This window comes from Canis lupus, chromosome 3 (assembly GCF_048164855.1).
Source record: "Canis lupus baileyi chromosome 3, mCanLup2.hap1, whole genome shotgun sequence".
Taxonomy (NCBI): Eukaryota; Metazoa; Chordata; class Mammalia; order Carnivora; family Canidae; genus Canis; species Canis lupus.
In genome coordinates this window covers 15,486,893-15,513,298 of record NC_132840.1, presented here as the reverse complement: position 1 = coordinate 15,513,298, position 26,406 = coordinate 15,486,893, and the positions used below count along the sequence as shown (strand labels likewise).

General features: G+C 46.3%; 1 protein-coding gene across 1 annotated transcript in view; it reads right to left on the bottom strand.

Annotated features, from left to right (window-relative positions):
- The window catches only part of VAT1L (vesicle amine transport 1 like), a 147,243-nt gene extending 123,268 nt beyond the window's left edge, over positions 1–23,975 (bottom strand). The window contains exon 1 of the mRNA XM_072819165.1: positions 23,629–23,975. Coding sequence (XP_072675266.1) covers positions 23,629–23,858 — 230 coding nt within the window. The 5' untranslated portion in view covers positions 23,859–23,975. The remainder of the gene's footprint in view (positions 1–23,628) is intronic.
- Positions 23,976–26,406: the final 2,431 nt, after the last annotated feature.

Sequence of the window (26,406 nt, the reverse complement as noted above, 5' to 3'; positions counted from 1 at the left end):
TTGAAAATGGGTAACGATGAGGAGATGACTTCCTTGAAAGGTGGGTTCAAGAGTGGCCAGCTTCTCAAGGTTTTCCTGGCCACACATCAAGCAAGTTTCACAGTGGCCCTAGCTGAAGTATCTCTAATGTGTGTCCTCCTCAAAGGCAGCAGAATGCCTCATATTTCTTTGTTTCCAGAGTCCCCGGCATGCATCAGGCCCACAGCAACATACAAGTACTCAAGTAACATCTGCCAAATGAAGGAATATTCATGAGTATTCAAAGAGAGGTGCTGCCCGTTTGAGTCCTAACTCCTTTCAACAAGTGGCCAAGGGGTGCTCGAAGTAAGGGACACGTTGCTGGAATGTGTACGTAGACCTCCAAAGATGCTACACTTTGATTGCTAATAGTTCTTAGGGCCATTGTCTAACCAAACTGTCCTCCAGTAGCATGGCCAGTTTCTTAAGAGCTTGGAGAGGCCTGAGCACCAATCTCAATTTCACCACTTCCACCTGTGTCTTTGGACCAGCTCCTTAGCCTCTGTAAACCTCCATTTCCTTGTCACTAAAATGGAGGCTCTGGTAGTACCTGTCTCACAGGGATGTTGGGAAAATTCATGGCAGGTAAACACCTACACATGATGCCAGGTACATAGCAAGTATCCAGTAAATGCTTACATTTAAATTTGCGCCTTCTCTTAAGAATGCAGAAGTATGTGATACATTTTAGGAAGACTGCCATTAAACGGGAGTTAAAAATAGTTTCAGAGCTGTGATGGGAAAACTGAGCTACCCATAAGCTCCACTTCTGTGAAACAGCCCTTTTTCCAACATAACCAAATAAATAAAGCATCACCACGTAACAATAAAAGGAATTCCTATCTCCCAAATCAAGCACTCCATCTCGTTTCATGCATATATTAGCTCACTGTGTTCTCCTTTGAGTGAAACCCTATGATTTCCCAAGACCCTGATGGAGAAATGCCAGAAGAAATTACTTGACAGTTCTGTAAACATACTAGCCCCCTGGAGAAGGTTTCATCCTAGATGCTTGTAATGCTATTCAATCGGGCTGCCTTCTACCCCTATCCAGCATGAAGTGGGCACACTGATTATAAATTGAGAGCCCAGCTACTCAAATTCAGTGAGAAGGGCAAAGTAAGACTGACTTTATTTTTTTATTTTTATTTTTATTTTTATTTATTTGTGAGAAATAGAGGCAGAGACACAGGCAGGGGGAGAAGCAGGCTCCCTGAGGGGAGCCCAATGCAGGACTCGATCCCAGGACCTCGGGATCACGACCTGAGCCAAAGGCAGACGCTTAACCACTGAGCCACCCAGGCGTCCCAAGACTGACTTTATAAGAGCCCGTAGCACCCCACCTCCGCAGTGAGGCAAGCAGCAATTCTGTCAAGGGCATGGAGAGCGCTGCCCATCTTCAGGAAAGCACCGTGAAGTAGGCATATCCCAGGGGACGTTGATGAACAATGGTTAGCGGAGTACCTCTACATGTTGTACCAGACCTATTTCCAACTGCCTGCCCACACACCTGCTCCTGATAAGGACATAGCTAGCATTTACTGAGAGTTCCCTTTGTAGCAAGAATTATGCTAAGTGCTTTACTTTCGTTATTTAAGACCTAATCATAATACTACGAGGTATGAACTATCACCCATTTTTCAGATGAGAAAACTGAGATGAGCAAGTTGAAGTAATTTGCTTAAGGTCACATCTCTAAAAACTGTCAAAATCAGGATCTGAATGCAAGCAGAGTCTAGAACTTGAGCCCTTACATGCAACACCTCTTGTTTTTAAAAGATTTTATTTATTTATTCGTGAGAGACACAGAGAGAGGCAGAGACGTAGGCAGAAGGAGAAGCAGGCTCCTCGCAGGGAGCCTGATGTGGGACTCGATCCCGGGACTCCAGGATCACACCCTGGGCCAAAGGTAGACGCTCAACTGCTGAGCCACCCAGGCATCCCAAGATTTTATTTATTTATTCATAAGAGACACACAGAGAGAGGCAGAGATGTCGGCAGAGGGAGAAGTAGGCTCCCTGCAAGAACTTGATGCAGGACCTGATCCCAGGCTCAACCACTTAGCCACCCAGACATCCCCATACCACACCTCTTTATGGGAACTTCGCCCACTGCCCTTGCTGAAGTGACATGTCCAAGGGGCCACGCTTATAACTTATCTTTCTGACAGCTGATTGCACCAGTGGTGGGCCCAGTGTTGGAGGAACGGCCATTCCTACTCTAAGCAGGAATCCATTGCATTGTATGAAATAAACGAGCTGATCTAAGAACTGAATGTTCTCTCAAAGACTCTGAATTAGGAAGCCTGTAGCAAGAAAACAACTAATCAGAGAGGACGTCAAAAGATAAAACTGAGCTAGAGGGACCTACTGACCTACACTCTGGGGAAGCATAAGTGAAAAAGCCAGTAGGTAGGGAAATTAAAAGAAAAAGACAAAGAGCCTCAGAAGCAACCCAACAGCTTGCCCCCGGATGGGCTTTACAAACTTCTTTGCCAAGTTGCTAAGAATGTGAAGGTCCAGTCTCCAGTGAGGCCCAGGCCCAGCGAGCCCCCTGCCCTCCGATTTCCCAGGATTCTTTTGCTACTCCACACCTGTCTTTAGAACAGAGAACCTCTTTGTTTGGGTTACGTGTGCGGTCACTGTCTCATGAAGCCAAAAGACAAACTAAAACAAATACCGTAATCAATAACCCTAAATCATCCAGCGGACAGACATTATTGACTTCGTTTTTTTAAAAACAAAACCAGTAACCCTGTGTAGAGATGATAAGTTATTTGCCCAAGGCCACACAGACAGTGAAGAGTGAAGCCATGGACTTAAACTGGGGTCTAACACTTTTCTTTTGCCAACCTATACACCTTCTTAATTATAGTTTCCAGTATTCTCTAAGATAATTTGATCTTCACTTAGAGATTGTTTTGGGATGGCAGTGACTATTTTCATGACCCGGCCTCACACAGGGGCTAATCTTCAGATGTCTCTCTTATCTAATACTTATATGGCTCTTAAACATTTAAGATTGTTGCAAGAAATAAAATAGTGCTGGAAAGTGCTTGACATAGTATTCTGCTGGATAATCTTAGCTTTCTCAAAGATTAGTATAATTTTAACAAAACAGGCCTTAAGTGTTTCCTCCCATATTCTTATTCAAAGCCCACGTTTAAATGGTTATTAACAAGACATTGGATCGTGAAGGAATGAAGACAGGTTTGACAAAGGGACCCCCAAAACCTCAAAGCAAAGGACGAGAGATGTTATAGAAGACACAGGGAAATGTGGGGATAGTCCTTTTAAAAAAGAATCCTCTGTTACATCTGAACCGCATGGTGCAGTTTGCAGTGTGCTTTCATACACATCGAATTAGACCTTGTAACACCCCAGAAAGGCACAAGTACAGATGTTATTATTCCCATTAAATAGATGTGAATAACAAGATTCCTTAGCAAGCAACCTGACTTGTCAAAGACAACACAATTAGCACATGGCGGAGCTGAGACTTGAACTAAGGTCTTCAAACTCCTTGCTTGTTGTGTATCCCATGACACCAAGAACTCTTAGATACAAGTAGATGCGGCCGTCCATGCATGCAAGGGCCTTGGCCGAGTCTCCGAAGCCCTCCCCAGCTCTCCCACGCTGTTCACTTGGCGCTCCTTTGTCCTGTGCACTCCCCTTAAGATATTATCACATCAAAACTTAGGTAAGTAAATAGGGGGGTTACCTGAGTGGCTCAGTTAAGCGTTTGCCTTCAGCTCAGGTCATGATCCTAGGATCCTGGGATTGAGCTCGCATCAGTCTCCCTGCTCAGTAAGGAGCCTATTTCTCCCCCTTTACCCTTTGTGCTCTCTCACTCTCTCTCATAAATAAATTTAAAAATCTTAAAAAAAAAAAAAAAAAAACTTAGGTAAATAGGAAGGAATGCTTGGTGGTTTTAGGAAAAGACATTGATTGGGGATGCTTAGATCCTATTTAGAAGGGAGGCAAAATACCATGACCCCTATCCTTTATTTTCTGTTATCTACTAAGTGATGGATGCTAACCTTGTAACGTCTCATGAGAGAAGTTTAGCTGTCTTCTTTTTATGTTCTGCTAGAGTCAACAAATATTGCTCCCCTGATGATGCTACATCCATTAAAGCATGGACCATTTCATTCTCCATTTTGTGCAAGAGGAAGGTCAGGCCTGGAGAAGATAAATACCTTGTGTATGACAACTGGGGTACGAGCCCTTTTCATATGACTTCCAGCCTTGCGTTGTTGACCACTAGGATAGTCGTTCTGTTAACTGTACACCATGGTGGACTACTATGTATTCCTGTCCTCAAAGCTCATGTCTGGGAGCTGTCCATTTCTTTTAGATATGCTAATATCTTGAAGAAGACACAAATTATTTATTACAGGACACCACTAAGTGGATGATGGAAGAATCGGCTATGGTTTATGAAGTTTCCAATTTGAGATAAAATTGGCCCAAAGATGTTTAGCAAAGAAGAGGCAAGTAGATATGGAGAAGTTCCACTGTCTTTTATTCCCTAGGTGAAAGGAAGTGGGGAGGGGTTGCTTATACGAAAGGATTGTAGATCTCTTGTCTTTTAGTTCCTTCCCCCTATTGTCAGTACTCTTGAGCATTGGCCATGGGAATCCGAACATCGTCCGACCACAACACAGAGAACAGTACCATGAAAACCTCCCTTTTCCAGCAGCTTACTTCTGTTGACACAGATCAGTAGAAAGAACCCCATCATATATTCTGATCTCACATTCAATAGAAATCCCAAGTATTGCCTCGTCATTGGTTCAATTAAGAGAGAGATGGCCAATCCCCTTCAGAAGCCTATTATTTTACCTACTAGGGAATATTGTTGAGTATATCATGTGTTACAATATATATTTGCTTCTTTATGAAGACAGAGGAACTGTTCCTCATACATAAGCACAAGGACTGATTTGTATGGATCTTACGGTCCCAGAAGTTTATAAACTAATGGTATTCCTTTCTTTGCATTGGCTAATAGGAAGCTGAGCCAAATTTGCAGCCCTCCCCCTGCCGCCACCCAACTGCAGAGCTTTATGGTATTCATTCTGTCATCCTAACACTCAACTTCATCTTAACTTTCTGAATGCTTTGGAGTTTCTTTAAAAAAAACAAAAAACAAAAAACCTTAAACTCTATGATAACACATCTCAAAACTTATTATGTATCAGAATTCCCCAGAGGGCTTGTTAAAATGCAGATTGTAGGGCCCCACTGCTGAGTTTCTGACTCAGCAGGTCTGGGGTGAGGTCCAAGACTTTGCATTTCTAGCGAGTTTCCAGGTGATGCCGCTGCTGCTGGTCTGGGGATGCCACTTAGTGAACGACTGCCATATCCTTTCTTTTTAAGCTACTTCAAGTCCTTTTTGGAATGAGGCAAGGTAAAAATTAATAGACGATGATTAAATAGATAAGAAAATGGAAAGCTCTCTCAATTGTTCTCTAGGGCACTTGAATTTTTTGATCCCAGTCCAAAGGATTATATGTATCCTTGTGAAATGTGGTCTTATTAGATTAGCTTCATCATGCCAATTTGTCTGGCTCTTTTTTGGATCCTAATTCCTTCATCCAAAATATTGGCTCTTCCTCTTGAATTTGTATCCTCTGAAAACATGATTATCATGCCACTTACATCTATGCCCTAACTGCTGATAAAAATATAGGTTGTCACGTTCTTGGTGACTTGGGGTATTTGTGAAGATCATGGAAGATGTCATGGGAGGGGATCTAAAACACAGGAATAGCTGACATGTCTTAAGTTTCTTGAAATCATGAGCTCCTACGAACCTCTCCAAGACCTTTGAATTTGTGTGTAACAAGTACTCACCCAGTAAGACCATGAGACCTTGGTCTTTGTGGGTGATGGCAGTCAGTCCCCTTCCTCTGTAGTAGTAACTGCTGACCACAGAGGGTGCAGCCTGATAGAGCCTAGTACAGTCATTTTCTGGGTCACAAGTTAGATTATTATGATGTTCACTTATATATATATATGATTTTTTTTCTTTTTCTAAAGGTGTATATCCTGACCCAGCAATGAGTCGCTTTAGCCCACACACATATTCTCATGTGCTGTTAGGGTTGAGAAAAATCGCTCTAGTAGCCCAAAGCCAGCTGTTCCCCCAAAGAACAGATGTACTCTTTCTGAAAAGGGTTTTCTCATAGGGATTTGTGACAATTGGAGGGTTCCCCCTCCATAAGCTGGCAGATATGTAGAAACCCCTATTCTAATTTCTCTGATGATAGAGCATGGGGACAAAAGGGATGATCTGTGGCTACTAATTGTGGCTAGATAACATTTATGGGATACTTGCTATGTAGCAGGCATGGGATTGAGGGTTTCATAAGCATAATTTTTACAGCAACCATAACAACGCCAAGAGATAAATCCCATTACCACATTTTACAGAGAATAAAACCAAGGCATGTTGAGGTTCACAAAGCCAAGGTGTAAAAGCAAACAGTGTGAGTCCAAAGGCTGTACTTTTTGCTACTGTGCTTTGCTTTTGAGAGACCATCACTCAGTTTTCCCAGTTACAGAGAGAGGGCTTCTCGACTCATCTGCCACAATGAACACTTCCTACATCCTGAGCATATTCTAAGGACTGGATATACAGAGGGAACAGGGGGCTGCAAGATTATAAGAGCTGATTACAGTACGGCGTGATGGGTGGCTTCACAGAGGTATACACAGAGTGCTCACACAGCCACCAGGACATTTGCTATCCCACAAGGTAACCATGAAATCAGAACACTGACCCCTAGAAAAAATTTCCCAAGGAATTGTTCTAGTGTTCCTCTGCAAGCACTAAAGCTAAATTTAGGTCCTTAGCATTAGCTTTCTGACTCCCCCTCAAGTGAGTTGCTGCAATCCTTGAGCTTTAGTTTATTCATCTCACAAATGGGGTAGCAACACGCTCACCCTATGGGGTATTGGTGTGGATCGTATGCGACACTACATGTAAAACAGAGTGCCTCACACAGAGTAAGTACTCAATAAATGTGAGCTGCTGTCATTGTCACCACCATCCCCCACTCCCACCATCACGACACAAAGAAGTGTCACAGGTCAGGTTCCTTGGGAAGCAGACTCTGAGCCTGAGATTTGCATGCAGGTGTGATGGGGGGAGCTCTAGGAAACAACACAAGGGGTGCTCTCGTGAGGCAGTTGGGCTGGGCGGAGGAAGAAGTTAAATACTGACGTAGTAGTAAAAAAGACTCCATCTGGCCATGGAAAGTTCCAGAGCTAGGATGGCCCCTCGAGTCACCGTGAATCAAGGCCAGGGGACTAGGCCTTCATACCCTCACATCAGCTTGTCATGGGAGGGAGTGCAGCCTTGGCCAATGCCTCAGCAGGGATATAACTGGGAGCACTCAGCCACCCTCAGTCTGGGTCCTGGGTCCTAAAAGATGATTCCAGGTGGTGTACCCAGTATCCACTACGAGAGGGGTGGCACATTCTTCCTTTTCCAGGTTTTATTCCCTGTGGGCACAAAGCAGTTGTCACTGATGGTGAATATTTATGGAGCTCCTTTGCATAGTGGCCCCTGAGGAGGAAAGTTCTGGGCGTTTTATAACTAATGCAGAGAGGGAGGAAAAGAGAATGAGATCTTTACGCCCCAATCTGAGAAAATAAGAGGAAAGGGAAAGGCAGGAATTGAAGAGATCAAAGCACCAAGGAAAGGACAGAGACTGAGAAAAACAAAAAAGGTAAAAGGCAGATGGATTTTCAAAATACATGCAGGTGGGACACCTGGGTGGCTCAGTGGTTGAGTGTCTGCCTTTGGCTTAGGTTGTGATCCTGGGGTCCTGGGATCGAGTCCCACATGGGGCTCCTCGTAAGGAGCCTGCTTCTCCCTCTGCCTGTGTCTCTGCCTCTCTGTGTCTCTCATGAATAGATAAATAAAATCTTTTAAAAAATTACATGCAGGTAAATCGCTTGGGAAGGTCCAGGAAAAATAGGAGTTTGGGGCTTTCTATGGGTCTGTATGAAGTCAGAGGTTACAGGATACTGGAAGCTACGTGGACATGAAGGAGAACGCTGTCACACTCCAGGGGGGAAGTGTGGGATTTGCTCGGCTTGGGGAGCATCCGTGGGCACCTCCGCCAGCTCCGGGAAGAGCGAGAGGGCCACACGTGAGGCTTTGCTCTGAGCAAAGGGGGAGGTGTGCCTTCTTTATTCTGCACTCATCTTGCTGTTGCGTATGTTCATCAAAGCATTTAACTCCGAATCCAAGGGAGGCAAAGAAGCAGATGTCTGAGCCATTCCCTCATCTCCCCAGAGCTGACATTTTTGTTTTTGTTTCTTCATCTCAGCTGATAACTTGAGAAAGCCCAGGACAATAGGCCATGATCTCAGAAAATCTTGCCTTCAAATTCCCCACCCCCACCCTTTTTTTTTTCTTTTTGGGCTTGTGTAAGCACCTGTTTTGTTATCTCAAGACTGATACCAATCTGCTGGGGGAGGGCAAAAAAAAACCCCACTCATTGTCTAAAACAGGACACCTTTTATGCAAATCTCAAATGGCACCTCTCATTTGAAAACAGCCAGAACTGTCCCTGGATGGACCTCAGGATAGAGAAGCCACCCGTGTTCCATCAGTGGTTGGAAGGGATGCTCAGACCCCCTTCTTCCCATCGCTGGCCTGTGGTTCCTCACACTGGCTCCCTCAGTGTTCCACTCCACATGTCCCTGCCCACCCTCTCTAACCACTATTTTTGGATAAACAGACCACTGTGGCCATTGAAACATATGAGGTTCTCTGACACATCTGATGTTTAGTTATCTACCATTTTGCTAATGAAGTAAAAAATCCTATCGTTGCCCCATCCCACCCCCAGAGCCCCATAGCCACAAAATCTGGAGGATGATGAGGGCCACAGTTTGGGCTAGCGTTGTACACGTCTGTTCTGTTCCCTCTGAGAGAGGAAATATATTCAAGCCATATGTCCCAATTAGTATTCAAACCACACTTCGGTAGTATTCCAAACATGGAACAAAATGGCCAATGATTGAGAATCTAAATATCAAGAGCCAGCTTTCAACAGAAGCAGACAAGCATGGTACCAATGGGTTTAAAACAAGTTCTGCTGGATGCCAAGACTCATCCCTTGATTTTTGGACCTAGAGTTATTTATTTACTTGTAGCCTCTCCTGGGGACACAGCAGGTATTTGTTCCTGAGAAGGTTCCAAAAAATGGTTAAAATCTCTGGGTCCCATGTTAGACGTTGACCAAGTCTTTGACTTCAAACAAGTGCCTGGCAGGGATTGGTTATGTAGAACATTCAATCTAATTCGATTGAAACTCAGCAGCCCCTCCATGGCTTGGGGCTTGGCTCAGCATTAATGTTACCACGGTGACAATGGCAGCTCTGCTTCCCAGGAGTTCAGAGATCAACAAATAAGTGACTACATTGTGTGACACTCCCCCCTAACAAGAGCCGGTACAAGGGTCATAGCTAGAGAGGGCAGTTACTAACTCGCTTTGCAGGAATCAGAGAGGTGTCTCCAGGAAAGTGTCACTTAGGAAAAGGGTGTCTCCTTTGCTCCTGTTCTCCTGACCTCTTCTGCTTCATCCCACCTCTCAACGGAAGGAAGAAAGCAGTGTCAGACAGTACAAAGCAGTTCCTGCTTGACTTCTCACTGGAGACCCAGAGGGGCAAGGGCCCCACAAAGAAAAAGTCCATTTTCGCTATAACATGACAGTTATCCTCTAAGTCATTGCTACTGATAAAAACAATGTTTAGTATAACAATTGTTTCGTAGGGAAAAAGTGAGCTGAAGACAAGAGCAGCCAACTGTCCAACTGAACATTCTGCAGCAGTGGAAATATTCTGTACCTGGCCTGTCTAATTTAGAGGCCACTGGCCATATGTGGTTACCAAACACTTGAAATGTGGCTAGAGTGATTAAGGAACTGAACTTTTAATTTAGGCTAATTAATATTTAAATGTAATTAGCCTAAGAAGGAGGCAGTAGCAGAGTCACTACCCTGCTGCCTTCCCCATAGACAATGTGCAGCTCCAAGGCAGAAGAGTTTGTCTTAAAATCCACCTTTCTCATGCTTAGCACAGGGCATGGTCTGGTCTTGCAAAAACCATTCCTCCACTGAAGGTGTCTGTAGGAACATAGGAATGACTCAAGCTCTTTCTTTCCCTCTTGCTGAAGGGAATGATCTCAGCCTTGTTGTGTACTTTGGTGGAGCAGGAAGGAGGTAAACAGAGGATCAAAGTCCTGATGTGCTTTAGGAAGAGTAGAGATTTACTTCTGGAAGATAAAAGAATAGGCGTGAAAGGTGAGCAGAGATAAATGTATAAGACAAGAGATCCAAGGGTAGGATTTGAGAGTCTGGAGGTGTTTGAAGAGCACTGGGGGCCAGCCTGGAGGTTAGCAGGAGGCATGGGGGGATGGAGATGGGAAGAGGACATTTTTGGGAGGCTTTTCTCTGTAGCACAAATGGATCTAGCACTGGTGTTTTCCAAAGGACTCAACAGAATTTGACAGTGCTTTGAAATTATATTGGAAGTTGGGCTTCTATTCAAGAATGAACAGACCCACCTACGTCAAGGATACAAAAGGGGTAAAGAAGAATAGGAAATGCAAAGACAATGTTAAAAGAGCAAAAGCAAGAAGTCAAGTCTCCCACAAGTGCTGCTGCTGGCTGAGGACAGAGAGGATGAGGGGCTCCAAGGGAGTAGGAGGGTGAAAATCACCTTTGCTGTTTATTTCCTATGGAGGAGGAGTCCCAGAGGCAAGGACTTGTCTGCAGTCAGAGAAGGCTCTCAGGGATCCAAAAGCAGATAAACCTGGAAGGAATGTTTGGGGAAGGTGGGCACATTGCTAGCTGCATTTCACATCCTGGGTTCTGGCTGCAGAATGTGGGCTCAGAGTTTATTATAAAGGTCCCCCAATAAGTACAATGTTAGTGAGTCTAGTGGGGAGGGTAAAAACATGTCCACTTACAAGATCCTTCAGGCAAATCAGAAGAATAGTGATAATAGTGATAATAGTTCATCATTAGTTGATGAACTGGGTATAGTATAGACAAATGAAAAACAATTGTTTCTGATCTTAGACAAGGAATTAAAAAAAAACGAAGTCTGTAACTTGATGGATAGTCCATTTGAAGAGGCACCTATGTCTGCATTGGGAGGAAGGAGGGGGGACTACAGAGTTACAGCTTGAGAGCCTCATCAGAGTTCACTGTAGAACTCAGACTGTCTGGGCCAGTGGAGCTGCCACTATGGATCATGAAGAGCAGCTAAGCCTTCTGGGGAAAAGAAAAAAGATTCATCCTAAGGGAAATGTGAGTTGGAGAATATAAGTAATTCTGGGTGAAACCACCTGTGGCAATTCAAGGCAGGGAAAGGCTTGCTTCTGATATGAGGTATATGCTACTATGCGAATCACCCGTCATCTCCAGGGGGGCTAAGTCTAGGACAGAGCAGTGGACAATGGGTACAAAATCCCTGGAGAGGGAGAGAGAGAGAGAGAGAGAGAGAGCGAGCCCTGGCTCAATCAACATCAGCTCTCTTTGTCTAATTAGTTGTGTGATCTTGAGCAAGTTCCCACACTTCTTTGATCGTGCATCTTCATCTGTGAAATGTTTGGTATCCTAGAAGTTCCTATAAAACACTTAGCATAAATACTCAATAAGAGTCATTATGATAATAGCGATGAGAAGTAATTAACGAAAGAGTGTTACATTTACTAGCTCTGAACAGCAGAGGCATGAACACATAAGGTAGCATATTGATGCTTTTCACCTGTATGAAGTAGAAAGGGTGCCATGGTCCAAGCAGAGGGCTACAGCACCAGGGATGGAGAAGAAATGGGGAACATAGCGGGGTGGCTCCAGTGTACAGTAGGAGGGATGGAACAGGGCAAAAGGAGGGGGTCAGAATCAATGGGGCAACCAGGAGAACAGTTTGTGAGTGTCAGGGCAGCACCCCCTAGGAAACCCCTGCACCCACCTGGCAGGTGTCAAAGGGGGGGGGGGTCCTGATACCTACTAAGGAATGTAGGAGCTATCATGGACATACTCTTTGTTTTAAAAAGACTAGGTTTTCCCCTCCAGTAGTTTGAAATAACTGATTTATTTTCCAGTGTTACTGAGCTATAACTGACATATAACATTGCTTCAGGTGAAGACGTACAGCATAATGATGTGATATATGTGTATATCGTGAAATGATTGCCTCAGAAGTTTGCTTAAATACTGTTTGAGCATCCAGGCTGCTGGGGCCTGGGTCCCCTGGTAGACAAACAGCGCAGGAACACTTGAGTAAAGTGCTCCAGGAGGAATAATCCCCAGACACAGCACCGAGGGTTCTCTTTAAGATCCTGGGCCTCCAACACTTGAGGCAGTGGGATGTCAAGAAGGAGAAAATTATAGACATCTTGAGAAGTCAGAGACCCACATTTCCCAGCCTAGGGAAAGTAGTTATTAGAGAATTCAAAAAGCCAACATCCAGTTTCAAGAGAACAAATTGTATCAAGAAGACGTAAAATCAAACCATCTGAAAACATTTGGTACCCTCCTTGGGTGTCCTCTCAAGTCTCCACTAGAAGCCCCACATGCTGGAGAGGAAGTGGAGGTGACAGAGGGGAGCTAGAAACCACATTGGCGTGGACCAGCTGCCCCCATATTAGGAAAGTAAATACTACTGGTATTTGCAAGCGACACAGCAACTTCTGCAGAAAGTTGCTGCAACTTGTGCACCTAACGTTTGAGGGAAAGTCGGTAATGTATTCGTTCATTCCCCAGACATTTATTGAGTGCCTACTGTTAACCAAGCATTAGGCTTGATATTCAGCAGTTAAATGATAATAGAACAAGTTTCCAGAATTCCCAAGGTTACCAAAGAGATTTAAAAGATAGTGGGCCTTGGATAGAACTAGAGGGTATTTATTATGCTGAGCAAAGTAAGTCAATCAGAGAAAGACAATTACCATATGATCTCACTCATATGTAGAATGTAGGAAACAAAACAGAGGATCATAGGGGAAGAGAGGAAAAATAAAACAAGACGAAATCAGACAGGGAGACAAACTATAAGAGACTCTTAATCATAGGAAACAATCTGAGAGCTCCTGGAGGGGAGGGGGATGAGGGGATGGGATAACTGGGAGATGGGCATTAAGGAGGGCACATGATGTAATGAGCACTGGGTGTTATAGAAGACTGATGAATCACTGACATCTACCTCTGAAACTAACAATACATTATATGTCAATTAATTGAATTCAAAATTTTTAAAGAAGTAAAAAAAGGACAATGGGCCTCAAAGTTCAAAATACATATGTCATTTAGATGATTCAATCACTTTGTGCTAAGAATATAAGGTCCTAGGATAGGAAATGGAGCTGGCTTCTCCAGTCCCTTCTCTGATTCGTCACTTTTTGTGGTGAAGGTCAGTCACCCATTCCCCGCGGTGGCTACCATTTTGACCAGTTCAGTGTGTTTCTTACCCTTGTCTTCTGATAACTGCCCTCCATTCCTTTCAGAGTATATACCCACCCCCCAACACACACATACACACACACTTCATGCGTTCCTAGTAGAGCAATCAATCATGATGTTCTATTCTTCTAGGTCAGGGTTGGAGGGCATGAGATGCAAATGTTGCCAAGCACATCATTCCCTTGGGCCAGGCAGAGAGAGGAAGAGAGATCCAGAGGCTGGTATGTGGGCCATTAAGATTCCTTCCTTGATATTTGAAAATTGGGAGAAAAAATTGGGGCTCTGCATTGAGCCTTGCTACACTTGCACAAGGCATCTGGGGCAGAAGGCCACCATCTCTCCAAGTATCAGGAAGGAAGCTCATTGCAGGAGAAGCACATGAAGCTACCTTGTGAGAAGACAAAATAGGGAAGTGAAAAGAAAGGGGGGAGCCTAGAAGTCCATGATGGTTGGCAGAACTGAACTAAAGGAAAAAGAAATCAGAGCAGAAGTGACTGGTCTTCTTGTTGAAGATCCATGAGCTTGGCCCAGCTTCTGGCACACAGGAGGAGACAATACATCTTGGCTCTGTTTCCTCTCCTGTTCCTTCAGAAATTCACCTGATTCTTCTTGCGTATCTCATGGCACATCCTGTCTGGACCACCTTTGATATCAGTCTTGTGCCCTTTGGAATCTGAATAGGGACTCCATCCAGAAAGCTTCATGGAGTCTGGAGGGACTTTTTAATGCCTTATTCTTTGCATCTCCTCCTTCCCATTAATATATATTAAACATATACTATATGACAAAGACTTAATTCAAATTACAAATATTAAATATGCCAACATCATTGCTAGATACTTTAGACATATTTATCTCTTTTTACCTTCCCACAAAGAAAATATCCCATAGGTGCTGTAAGTATACCCATATTACAGATGAGCAAACTAAGGTAATAAAAGCCAAAGTCATTTTCCTAAGGTCAGACAGGTCGCTAAAACAATCAGATCCAGGACTCAAAACCAGTTCTGTTTCATTTCAGACATTAACTATTTTATAACCAAAAAGCATACTTCCTCCCATCCAGTCTGGGTGTGTAGTCAATGCCAGCCCAAGAAATGAATCATTACCATTTCCCTCACAGAAGATAACTATCCTACATTGAGCTCTGGGGACTACAGCCATTTAGACAAATCGGGAGTAAGAGGGCCCAGTGCGTTCACTTCCCAAGGTAGGTCTGCCTGGGAAAGCACTGTTTAGCACACCCCCGGTCCCGAACAATGGTAGGGATGAGGCTTAGCTCAGGGATCAAGGGTCACTGACAGAATGAGATTGCGGACAGAAGCTCCCTGTGTGTTTTCATCAAGAAAATATCACGTTCAAAGATGAAACAGCCTCTTTCCCTGAAGCACGTATTTTGTCTCCTGGGCCTTCAAACATTAAATTTCCTCATTTTAATACCATGGCTCCAACTGATTTTCTGTGTGAGATCACACACAGAGGAATCAAACTAATTTAAGATTACACGCCTGTTGGCCTTTTCCTATGAAGAGGCTCTTCTTGTTTCTAATTAAACTTTTTCTTCTCTGACAAATGCCAAGATGCCAAAAAAGACCCCTATTAAGAGAAGTGCCAGGAACTTGGGGTCATAGGGGTGTCATTTCCCCATGCCTGGGTGAGCTCTCTTGTCGGTGGTAAATGTCAGTGATGTGCCCAAAGGTTGTGGGATTTTGGTTCCTCTCAATGAGAGTGAACCAAACTTCAGAGGCTGGGCTCTTCGGTACACCCCACTATCCTAGAAATCCCTGCTGCCACCAAAGGGTGGGCATGCAGAGGGCTGGTGTGAGGGTAGCTGTAGATCAGTCCAAATCCATTCCAACCCTGGGGAAAAGATTCAAAAGCCAGCACCTTGCTCCTTGGTACTAATGTAGTTTGGCAGGAGAACAGCAAAGCCAGGAACCAGAGGATGGCATCAAGTTTTCACCTGTCTCTTACAGCTTGAGCAACTGAGGAAGGAAAATAATCTTTCTTGAACACTCCTGGTGTGCAAGGAGCAGTCGGGCCTTGATGGACTCTCAGCTGGTCCTCATAACAACACTTAAAAGTGGGTATAATTCAATGAGACTGAAGAAAGAGAAATTAAGGAGTCAATCCCATTTACAATTGCACCCACAAGCATGAGATACCTAGGAATAAACCTAACCAAAGAGGTAAAGGATCTACACCCTAAAAACTACAGAACACTTCTGAAAGAAATTGAGGAAGACACAAAGAGATGGAAAAATATTCCATGCTCATGGATTGGCAGAATTAATATTGTGAAAATGTCAATGCTACCCAGGGCAAGGTACACATTTAATGCAATCCCTATCCAAATACCATGGACTTTCTTCAGAGTTGGGACAAATCATCTTAATATTTGTGTGGAATCAGAAAAGACCCTGAATAGCCAGGGGAATATTAAAAAAGAAAACCAGAGCTGGGGGCATCACAATGCCGGATTTCAGGTTGTACTACAAAGCTGTGGTCATCAAGACAGTGTGGTACTTACTGGCACAAAAACAGACACATAGGTCAATGGAACAGAAGAGAGAACCCAGAAATGGGCCTTCAACTCTATGGTTAACTAATATTCGACAAAGCAGGAATGGCTATCCACTGGAAAAAAACAGTCTCTTCGATAAATGGTGCTGGGAAAATTGGACATCCACATGCAGAAGAATGAAACTAGACCACTCTCTTACACCAGACACAAAGATAAACTCAAAATGGATGAAAGATCTAAATGTGAGACAAGAATCCATCAAAATCCTAGAGGAGGACACAGGCAACACCCTTTTTGAACTTGGCCACAGCAACTTCTCGCAAGATACATCTATGAAGGCAAAGGAAACAAGCAAAAATGAATTATTGGGACTTAATCAAGATAAATAGCTTCGGGACCCCTGGGTGGCGCAGCGGTTTAGCGCCTGCCTTTGGCCCGGGGCGCGATCCTGGAGACCCGGGATCGAATCCCACATTAGGCTCCCGGTGCATGGAGCCTGTTTCTCCCTCTGCCTGTGTCTCTGCCTCTCTCGCTCTCTCTGTGTGACTATCATAAATAAATTTAAAAAAATTAAAAAAAAAAAGATAAATAGCTTCTGCACAGCAAAAGAAACAGTCAACAAAACTAAAAGACAACCTACAGAATGGGAGAAGGTATTTGCAAATGACGTATCAGATAAAGGGCCAGTATCCAAGATCTATAAAGAACTTCTTAAACTCAACAGCAAAGAAACAAACAATCCAATCATGAAATGGGCAAAAGACATGAGCAGAAATCTCACAGAGAAAGACACAGACACGGCCAACATACACATGAGAAAACGCTCCGCATCACTTGCCATCAGGGAAATACAAATCAAAACCACAATGAGATACCACCTCACACCAGTGAGAATGGGGAAAATTAACAAGGCAGGAAACAACAAATGTTGGAGGATGTGGAGAAAGGGGAACCCTCTTGTACTGTGGGTGGGAATGTGAACTGGTGCAGTCACTCTGGAAAACTGTGTGGAGGTTCCTCAAAGATTTAAAAATAGACCTGCCCTACGACCCAGCAACTGCACTGCTGGGGATTTACCCCAAAGATACAGATGCAGTGAAACGCCAGGACACCTGCACCCCGATGTTTCTAGCAGCAATGGCCACAATAGCCAAACTGTGGAAGGAGCCTCCGTGTCCATCGAAAGATGATGGATAGAGAAGGTGTGGTCTATGTATACAATGGAATATTCCTCAGCCATTACAAACGACAAATACCCACCATTTGCTTCCATGTGGATGGAACTGGAGGGTATTATGCTGAGTGAAGTTAAGTCCATCAGAGAAGGACAAACATCATATGGTCTCATTCATCTGGGGAGTATCAAAAATAGTGAAAGGGATTAAAGGGGAAAGGAGAGAAAATGAGTGAAAACATCAGAGAGGGAGACAGAACATGAGAGACTCCTAACTCTGGGAAACAAGGGGTGGTGGAAGGGGCTGTGGGCAGGGGAGTGGGGGTGACTGGGTGACGGGCACTGAGAGGGGGGCATTTGACGGGATGAGCACTGGGTAATATGCTATATGTTGGCAAATTGAACTTCAAATTAATTAATTAATTTTTAAAAAGTGGATATAATTACCAAAGTGAGGATATGGGCAGGTTGAAAGTACTGTTCGCTTAATGTCACACAACCATGGTGTGGTAGAGTTAGGGTCTGAACTCAGATCTTCTGTAGCTTCTCGCTCTTTCCACTTCAGCTCTGAAAATACGCATGATAACCTCACGGAGTTATGAGCATCTTATGGGAAATGGAGGATAATGGGCTTTGTTGCTACAAAGATGGTGCAAGTGTAGGGTAGGATGAGCACGATTCTCAGCCATCACTCCCTTTGCCCGTCATGGGTAACCTGCCATTGGTTTCTGATGAGTGCCGATATAACTAAGATCGGGCTGCTACTTATGGGAACCTGCTGTAGGCCGGATGTTCTATAAAATGTTCTGTACTTCCTTTTTCTATGAAATAAAAGAAGCCCTAGTTCTGGGCTTCCTTTCTTCCTTGAATTGCTGGGAAAGCAAGAAGCCCATTCCATTGTTGGATGAAGAGCAGACATAGTCACTGACCCCAGCTCTCATCAGGGAGGACACAGTTAATGGGAAAAATGCAAACTTTCATGAATAAAGTAAGATCCCTCCAGTAGCATCTCCATCTCCTCATCACCAAGTGGGGCTCAATGTGAGTCAGCACAGAGTCATCCTTTCCTGTCAAATCCTGATATCTCTATCCAACACAGAGTGATTCAGAACACTTTGTTCCAATCTCCATGCCAGAGTGGCTCCTGGCTTGGGTATTACAGGACCTTCCAAACAATTTCTCAGTTTTACAAACATCGGTATCACTTAACCTTGTGCATTCTATTCGTTTATTTGCATAAACACAGGAAAGATAATATTGGCCATATTTCATTAGCCTGGTTTTATCAGTGACACTTTAATCCTATGTTGTTTGGGGATATTCTACAGTCAAGTTGTCAATGTAGCAATAGCCCAGTCGAGGCAAAGGGGGCAGAGGAAGGAATCTGAATGTCTTGAGTGGGTCCAAGGAGTGGTGACTGTGTTTAATCAGCACAGATATTCTGGGTCAACAGCCATAGCAATTTGATCCAAAGTGGATCTCCAAAGGGTCCCATACATCAGCAGTGGAGGGAAAGTGGATGTGGTTTGGAAACCCAATGGCCATTTGGAGGGGGCAAGATGGCACTGTGCCATTTTGAGTCTTATCAACTTCCAACCAGTCAAATGCACGCATGGTTCTTTGTATTCTTGATTCCAGTCTTTGTGTCTGTCTGCCTCTCTGTATTTCTTGGTCCCTTACTCTCTCTGTGTCCTTTCTCTCTTGTGCCTTTGTCCCTGAGTCTTACTGATTTTCCCAAATGTAAAGAGTCGAGGAGCCCGTGGACTTGGATTAGTTGTTTGTGATCTTAACATATCTCTGAATGTCAGTTTCCCATCTTTAAAATGAAGATAGTAGTATTGATCTTGTTGAGTCGTTATTAGGTAAAATGGAACGAAGTACAGAGCAGGCAAGTCAGTTTGTGGCTCCTCACGAGTGCTCAGCCAATGTCAGTTCCTTCCCCTGGCCCAGTGCACTCTACCCTTCTGACATGTCAGAATCCCACCGTGTGTTGGCTTTCCTTTAGTGTGGCCTGCCCTCAGCCCATTTTCAGATCAGCCAATAGAGCCATGACCGGCTGGGACCATTTTTCATCCAACTGCTCTCATTCTAGCCTCTCTCTGTAAATCAGTCTGGGAAAATAAATGTCCCCAATCCATTAGTGCCTTTCCATCACAAGCCAATTTGAGCCACAAACCAGACACGGCTTGTTAATGGCCACTTAAATATATTTCTGCAGCCCAGCCTAGAGACCCTCAGCCTCAAATCCTCCTAGCTTCTGTCCAAGAGAAGTCCCCACTTTGACAAGACGCCAAAGGCATAGACCTGACCCTTAGCAGTTAGTGTGGGGTACATGCCTAGTTTGCCTAGAACAATTCTAGTCTGCTCCTGCTCCAGAGTAATTTTTTTTTCCAGAGTAATTATTAATCAGTGCCCCTTTACCCCAAAAGTTCCAGTTTGAATGATAACACTGTAGACGGTAGCTATGGAAACCAAGAACAATGGTTTAAATAATAATAGCTATCATTTATTGACCACTTGCTATATGCCAGGCATCACCAAAAAGGTCTTTATACACTGTATCTCATTTCAGCTCCATGACAACACTGTAAAGGGAGGTGCTATTATCATTTCTATTTTATAGACCAGGAAACTGAAGTTTAGAGAAGTAAACAACATGTTCAAGGTCAACCAGCATAGAGAGCCATGTTTGTGCCTCACTCAGATCCCTTTTTCCTGGGCAGTACACCTATCCCAGTTGGGGAACTGCTGGGAGCGTTGGCGGCTCATGGCTCAATGCAGTGCCCTAACCCCCCACCCTCTTCCAGAGGAATGGAGCTCAAACAGAAGACACCTTTGCCTGAGAGGCTCCATGCATCCACTGCCCATACCCGACTGACGACAGGGGGTTGGGGTGTGCAGGAGGCACAAAGGCTTCCCCTATTGCTTCAAGGTCAGATTGACTCTATGGTACAATTCATGCTCCAGAACTCCTGGTGGGGTCCAGGGGAGATGAAATCCTTGCTTAGCTCCTTCCTTGTCTTGTTCCCCTTGCTCCCATTCTCCTGAAAGCACCCCCTCAATCAACCACTTAAAAAAGCACCCGTCTCAGGCTCTGCCTCTGGGGTGCAAGACCCAAGACATATGGTTAGCAAGTGGCAGGGCTGGGACTCATGTCTAGGAAGGTCTCACTCTTCATCACTGAGCAAATGTAACATGACATTGCCTATATTATATACATGATTTAAATGATGGCCTCCAAATTACCAAACTGTCAAGAAATAAGTCATATAGGCATAGATACTACAACCATGATGACAACAGTCACAACAACTACTACCTATTTAGTGCCAGTCTCTTTCTTATATCTGATCCTCTGAACAACGTGCGGTTCATTGTATTATCTGCATTTTGCAGTCGAGGCGTGGCAAGATGGAGAAGCTGAGATGTGTCTGTTGAGGTCACACAGATAGGAAGTGATGGGGCTTGGGTCTACATCCAGATCCTTCTTCTTCCAAAGGCCAAGGGCTTTTTCCGCGTGGCCACTTAAATCACTTGCTATGTAAATTGCTCGATGAATGGGTTCCCCATCAAAGCTGATGCTCTTGTAACAAATTAGAAGACTCTGCAATCCCTCCCACCCTACACTCTCCGAAGTGGTTCTTTTTAAGCTGCATTTCACCATCAAGTCTCCATTTGAGGAGAAAAGCCCTATTACTCTGGGAATAGCCAGAGAATGTTCTCTTAAGTTGGACATAAAAAGATCAAAGAAGCCATATTCTGAAGAAAGGAAGGAAAGCAAGCTTGCATGCCAAAGGTCCAGAGAGGTAAATCACATTTCCTGTGGCTCTTTCACGGAGGGAGACCAAATGGAATAAAAGGAAAACAGTAGAGCTTTAAGGAGAGACAGGCCAAGACTCAAATCCTAACTGTACTATCTGTGTGATGTTTTTAGCAAATTACTCAACATCTCCAAGCCTCCATTTGCTCTACCATAATACCTATCACATTGGACCATAAATGGGAGGGAGTAAATGAAATAAAATATGTATTTCCCTGTACCTCCTCTCTTCCATTTCCACAAAATTTATAGAGTAACCAACTGGGACCTTCATTCCAGGTCTGAATAATACTAGTTAAGATGGACTATGCTTTATCCCCAAACAGCATATCCTACTTGATGATAAAAGGTTTCCATTAAAAATAGAGAGCAGATAAAAGGGGGACCTTCATCCAGGAAGCCATCAGCTGATTCATAAAAATACAGAATGAGTCATCCTGGCTCCCAAGGCTAAACTTACAATCAGTCGGCATCTTTGGCCAGCCAATCCTGGCCCAGAGGAGGAGGAAAGGCCCAGCGGGCAAGCTTCACAAACCTACCTCAATCCCTCCTTGCAAACTGATTAACTATGCTTCCAGCTTAGGGAAATGAAAATCAACCTGGGCCCTTTGCAATACTGGATCCCACTTGTTCCCGCATGCCTGGTTGGCTTCCTGAACAACTAGGGTGGGGAATCTGCAGTGATTCTACTGTGTGCATGCATGCGTGCGTGCGTGTGTGTGTGTGTGTGTGTGTGTACAGCTCCGATAAAGAACAGGCTTGTGCATCTGGCTTTGAAAAGCAATCTCCTGGCTTTCATCTTGACATGTATCATTTCAAAATGCTTCAGTTCCCATCAGCATCTATGCAATTAGCATAAGACTAGAGAACCCAGACCTATTTGTACTGCAAATGATGCTCTTTTCTTTAAAAAGTAGTTTCAACACTTCCACTCTCTGAACATACCCTGGATGGAGGGTCATAAATTATATACATACACACACACACACACATATAAGGAGAGAGAATTTTCAATACATAGTTTTAGTTTTACGAGGCAGACGTCCTTCCAACAGCAAGTGAAGAAATTAAGGACTCAGCAAGCCCGATCCAAGCATCTTTTCTCACTCCATTCATTTAGCAATAACTTGGTCCCTCAGCAGGAACTGATGCTGGACATACTGTGTGCCAAGCACTGTGCTGGGCATTGGGGATTTATTTGTGCAAAGGGCAGACGTAAGCTCTGCCTTCTGGGACCAATCAGCTTAGTTCACAAGAGTTAACAAAATAGAACTGTACAGGATCCCCCAGTTTGCAAAAGCCTTTCCCCGTACCCTGAATTCCCAAGAGTCATGTTTAGAGTCAACCATGACCGGCTACATGTATGAGGAGTGAGTCAGAGACCAGAGCCCGCTTCTCTTGCCAGCTGCCTTCCAGCCTGGCAAGTGAATCCTGCACCTGCTCTCAAAGCAGTGAACAGGAGAAGAATCTCCTTTGCATTTCTCTTGCCTCTCTGCATATGGTCCTAGAGTTGGGGTTTGGGGTCTAACCTAGGAGCAGTAAGCTGACTGCTGCTTTCCAGAGCATTGTCTACTGGGGACTTTAAGACACAGACATGAGAAAGGGTAAATCCATCTCACTACGCTGGGAGCAAGTGCCCCGTAGGTGCTTCCTACTACTGCATAAAGAACTCAAGAGTGTTGGATCCAGGGAACCCTCTGGGGTGAGCCCTCCCTCCTGGAACTTCAGAGAAATGATCATCTAGTGACAGCACACGGAAAAGCTTGCAGGGGGGAATCCTAGCCGGGCAGGAGTTCCCCCGGGAGGAGCGAGTGGGGAACGTCAGGACCCTCAGATGGCTGAGCTTCCTTTGAGAAGGGGGCACAGGAGTCCTGAGGAGGTTGCCGGCGGTTGGTTCTTCCACTTTGGAGAGGCACGGAAGATGCCAGCGGGGCAGAGGGGGCCCTGGCCTCCCTCCTCGCCAGGCCGGGACTCCCGCGCCTGGCCGCCGGCTCGCGGGCCCGGTCTCCCCACCGGGCAGACCCCGCACTTGCCCAGCCCCGGCTCGGGGGCCAGCGCCCGCGCATCCGCCGCTCACAGGGTTGCGGGATGGAGGAGCAAGCCCCGGGCGGGCCCATCGGGAGCGGCGGGGGGCACCGTGGGCGCCTTACCCCGTCCGGGCCCCGGTCTCCTCGCCTGCAACGGGGGGCAGAGATGGTCCCCGACTCCCTGGGTCCCAGAAGTACTAAACGAGACCGCACGCATACAACTCTAAAATCCAAGGCGGGGCACAGGGGGCCGGCGGTGACGATCACGGTCGAAGCGGGGCGTCCAACTCCCCCTCCCGCGGCCGAGCTGCCCTGCCCGACGGGCCCCGGGCGCTGGGCGCCCCCACCGGGCCCCCCTCCCCGCCCCGCACCCCCGCCCCGGCTCCGGCTTGCAGGGGGCCGGGGCGACCTCGCGGCATCCTCCCCGGCGTGGGCCGGCCGCGGGCTGCGCGAGGCCCTGCGACCCGGGCGGGGCGCGGGGGTTGGGGGTCCCCGCGGCCGAGGCTCCGCCACCCCCGCCCCGCGAGCGCCGAGCGCGCAGAGGGAGACGCGAGCGAGCCGCGGATACTGGACCAGGCTTTGACGCGGATCTTGAGCTCGCCGTCCTGCGGCTCGGGCATGGCCTTCCTGGAGACCCGCAGCTTGTTGAGCCCCCCGAAGCCGGCCAGCAGCACGGCGCGCATCTCCTGGGCGTCCCCGAGGCGGTGAGAGCCGCCGCCGCCGCCCTCCGCAGGCTCCTTGCCTGCCTCCTTCTCGATCATCTGCTCCGTCTCCTCCGCCTTCTCCGCGCCTTCCTTGGCCATGGCGCACCGGGGCGCGGGGCGCACGGGCTGCGGCGGCTGCGGCGCGGGGGCTCGGCCGGTGTCCCGCGGGCTCCTCCTGTTGAATGCGGGATGCTCGGCGGTGCAATGGCTGCAGCCTCGGCGAGCGCGCCCCGGGCCCCAGCCTCCGCCGTAATCCTCGCAAGAGCCGCGCCCCAGCCCGCGCCCCCGCCCGCCCCGCCCGCCCCGCTCCGCGCCTCCCTCGCGCGCCCGGGCGAGGCGACCGCTGCGGCCCCGGAGCCCGTCTCCAAGCGGCCCGTTGGTCGCCGCGGCGGGGCCCAGATTTGCCGAGGCTCGTGGGTGAACACGCAGGGGGCGCCGGGTCCTCCGCGGTGGGCGCAGTACTCTGTTATTTACGGCACAGCCTCGGCGCCTCGAAAGGGACAGAGACTGTCGTCTGGGCCTGGAGGGCGCCTCCCCGAGCGGGTGGCCGCCTCCCGGGACCCGGTGCCCGCCTCGCCCGCCGACCTCACCCGCCCGAGCCGCGGGGCAGGCGGGAGCGGGAGCGGCCTCCCAAACCGCAGGGGCCGGCTGCAAAGGGGAAGAGGTTCGGGAAGCGGGAAACGAGAAATCTCACCGCCCCCCCCGCCCCCAAGAGTCCAAAGCGGGGTCTTCTCCCTCCAGCCCCTCGGGGTCAGGGCAGATGCTCTTCACCAGGCATCACCGGGAGCCGCGTAGGACGGCTAAGTCTCCCCACCCGCACCCTTGCCGGCCATCAGAGAGTCTTCAGAAAAGAATTCTGTACCTGAAAGGGGTCCTCTTTGTGTTTTGACCACCACAAGATCCATGTGCACACCCTCCCCAACACACACGCACACACACACACACACACACACGCAGACCCCAATAACTGGCTTTCTGGGGTTTGTTACGAGCCCTTTGAAAAGGAGCTTATAGAAAAACTTGGACTTTTTAGAAAAAAAAAAAAAAAGATGGGCAGGTGGAGGAAGACTGCCATGCAGTTGTTTAAAGAGAGATTGTGGTGGGGGAGTGATGGATGTTTGTTCTACTTACTGCGCAGCCACTGCCAGCTTTGGGACTTGGGCAACTCACTCAACCTTTCTGGTCCTCAACTCTCTCATCCGTAAAATGGGTACATTAATCTTGTGTATTTGCATTGTGCTAAGCGCTGGAGTGGATAGGACTTTCAGTGGCAACATGGCCCTTACCTCTAAGGTACCTTATTCTCAAGAATGAGAGAGGGAAGTCACAGCCAACAAGTAGGAAGGACAAAGTGAATGGTATAAGTGGCTCTTCTCCTTCTATTCTCCCTGCGCCTCTCTTCTATTCCTCAAATAGAGTATTGTGGTCCCTCCTACCACCTGTGCCTGAAATGTATGTTCCACTTCCTTCATCTGATGTTATCTTCTACTCCACTTTCAACTTAAGCACCTATTCCTTGTATCCAGAGGTTGGGTCTGCAACATTGATAGTAAACTCTTGTGGCAGTTTGTAGTGAACTTTTATGTGATCACTTGACAATTAATGTCTGTTTCCGTTTTCCAACTGTGATCTTCATGTGGGCAAGAGTGATTTCTGCTTTTATCCAGCATGGTTTCTCTGGCGCTTAGCACATGCTTGGGACATCATAGAAAGTGCTCGGGAGAACCCTTGTTGAGTGAGTGAATGAATGAATGAGCCAGTGGATACAGATGCCCAGAGGGAGCATCCTCTATGGGAGCCCAGAGGAGGGAACTGGCTCCTGGAGTTGGAGAGGTCCTCACGGAGGTGAAGAGGTTTGAGCTAGAGCTTGAACAATAAGTCAGATTCCTCAGACAGGGAAGATCACAAGCAATTCAAACACTTGGAAAGGTGACAGGTGGAAAGAAAAGACACTGTCTTGTTCTTTGTAGGCTGACCATTAGCTGTGGCTAGCAACCACTGGAGAAGGTGCTGAAAGATTGGAACTAGTTTTTGAGGTGTTTTACATACCACATTATAAAATTTAAGACATAATTGTGGAGGCGATGGGTACCCCTGAAGTCTTAAAAAAAAAAAAACAACAGGGAATGGCATTACGGTATTTTAGCATAATAACTTTGGCAGTAAGTGGATGGTGGATTAGAAGACAGATTTACTGGAAGCATGGACATTGGTTAGAGACTATGGTGCAGACATAAACAAATAAATAGATAAATAAGAGCCCTAACTGAGGTAGTGGCTGTGGGACGGAAGAGGGGCTGGAGAGGAAACTGAATAGACAAGGCTTGTTAGTGAATTGAATATGTCATTGTGATCCCCAAGTTATGAAGTCAGTTTCCAGTGTAAGATATAGTGCTGGATTCTATCCCGAAACAAGACTTTGAGTGCCAGTGGTTTATTTTGGAGGTAATCCCGGGAAGCTCCCATCAGAAAGTAGGAAAGTGAGACAGGGAAGCCAGAGAAGCCATCCAAGGTGCATTAATCAGCAGGTTAGCACAGGGATGAAGGGGACTCAAACCCACAGTAGACCCTTGTGAAACAAGCCCCAGAGTTGTCCTGCCCAAAGAGCAAGGCAATGGGTACTTACCACTAAATTTTCTGCATGATT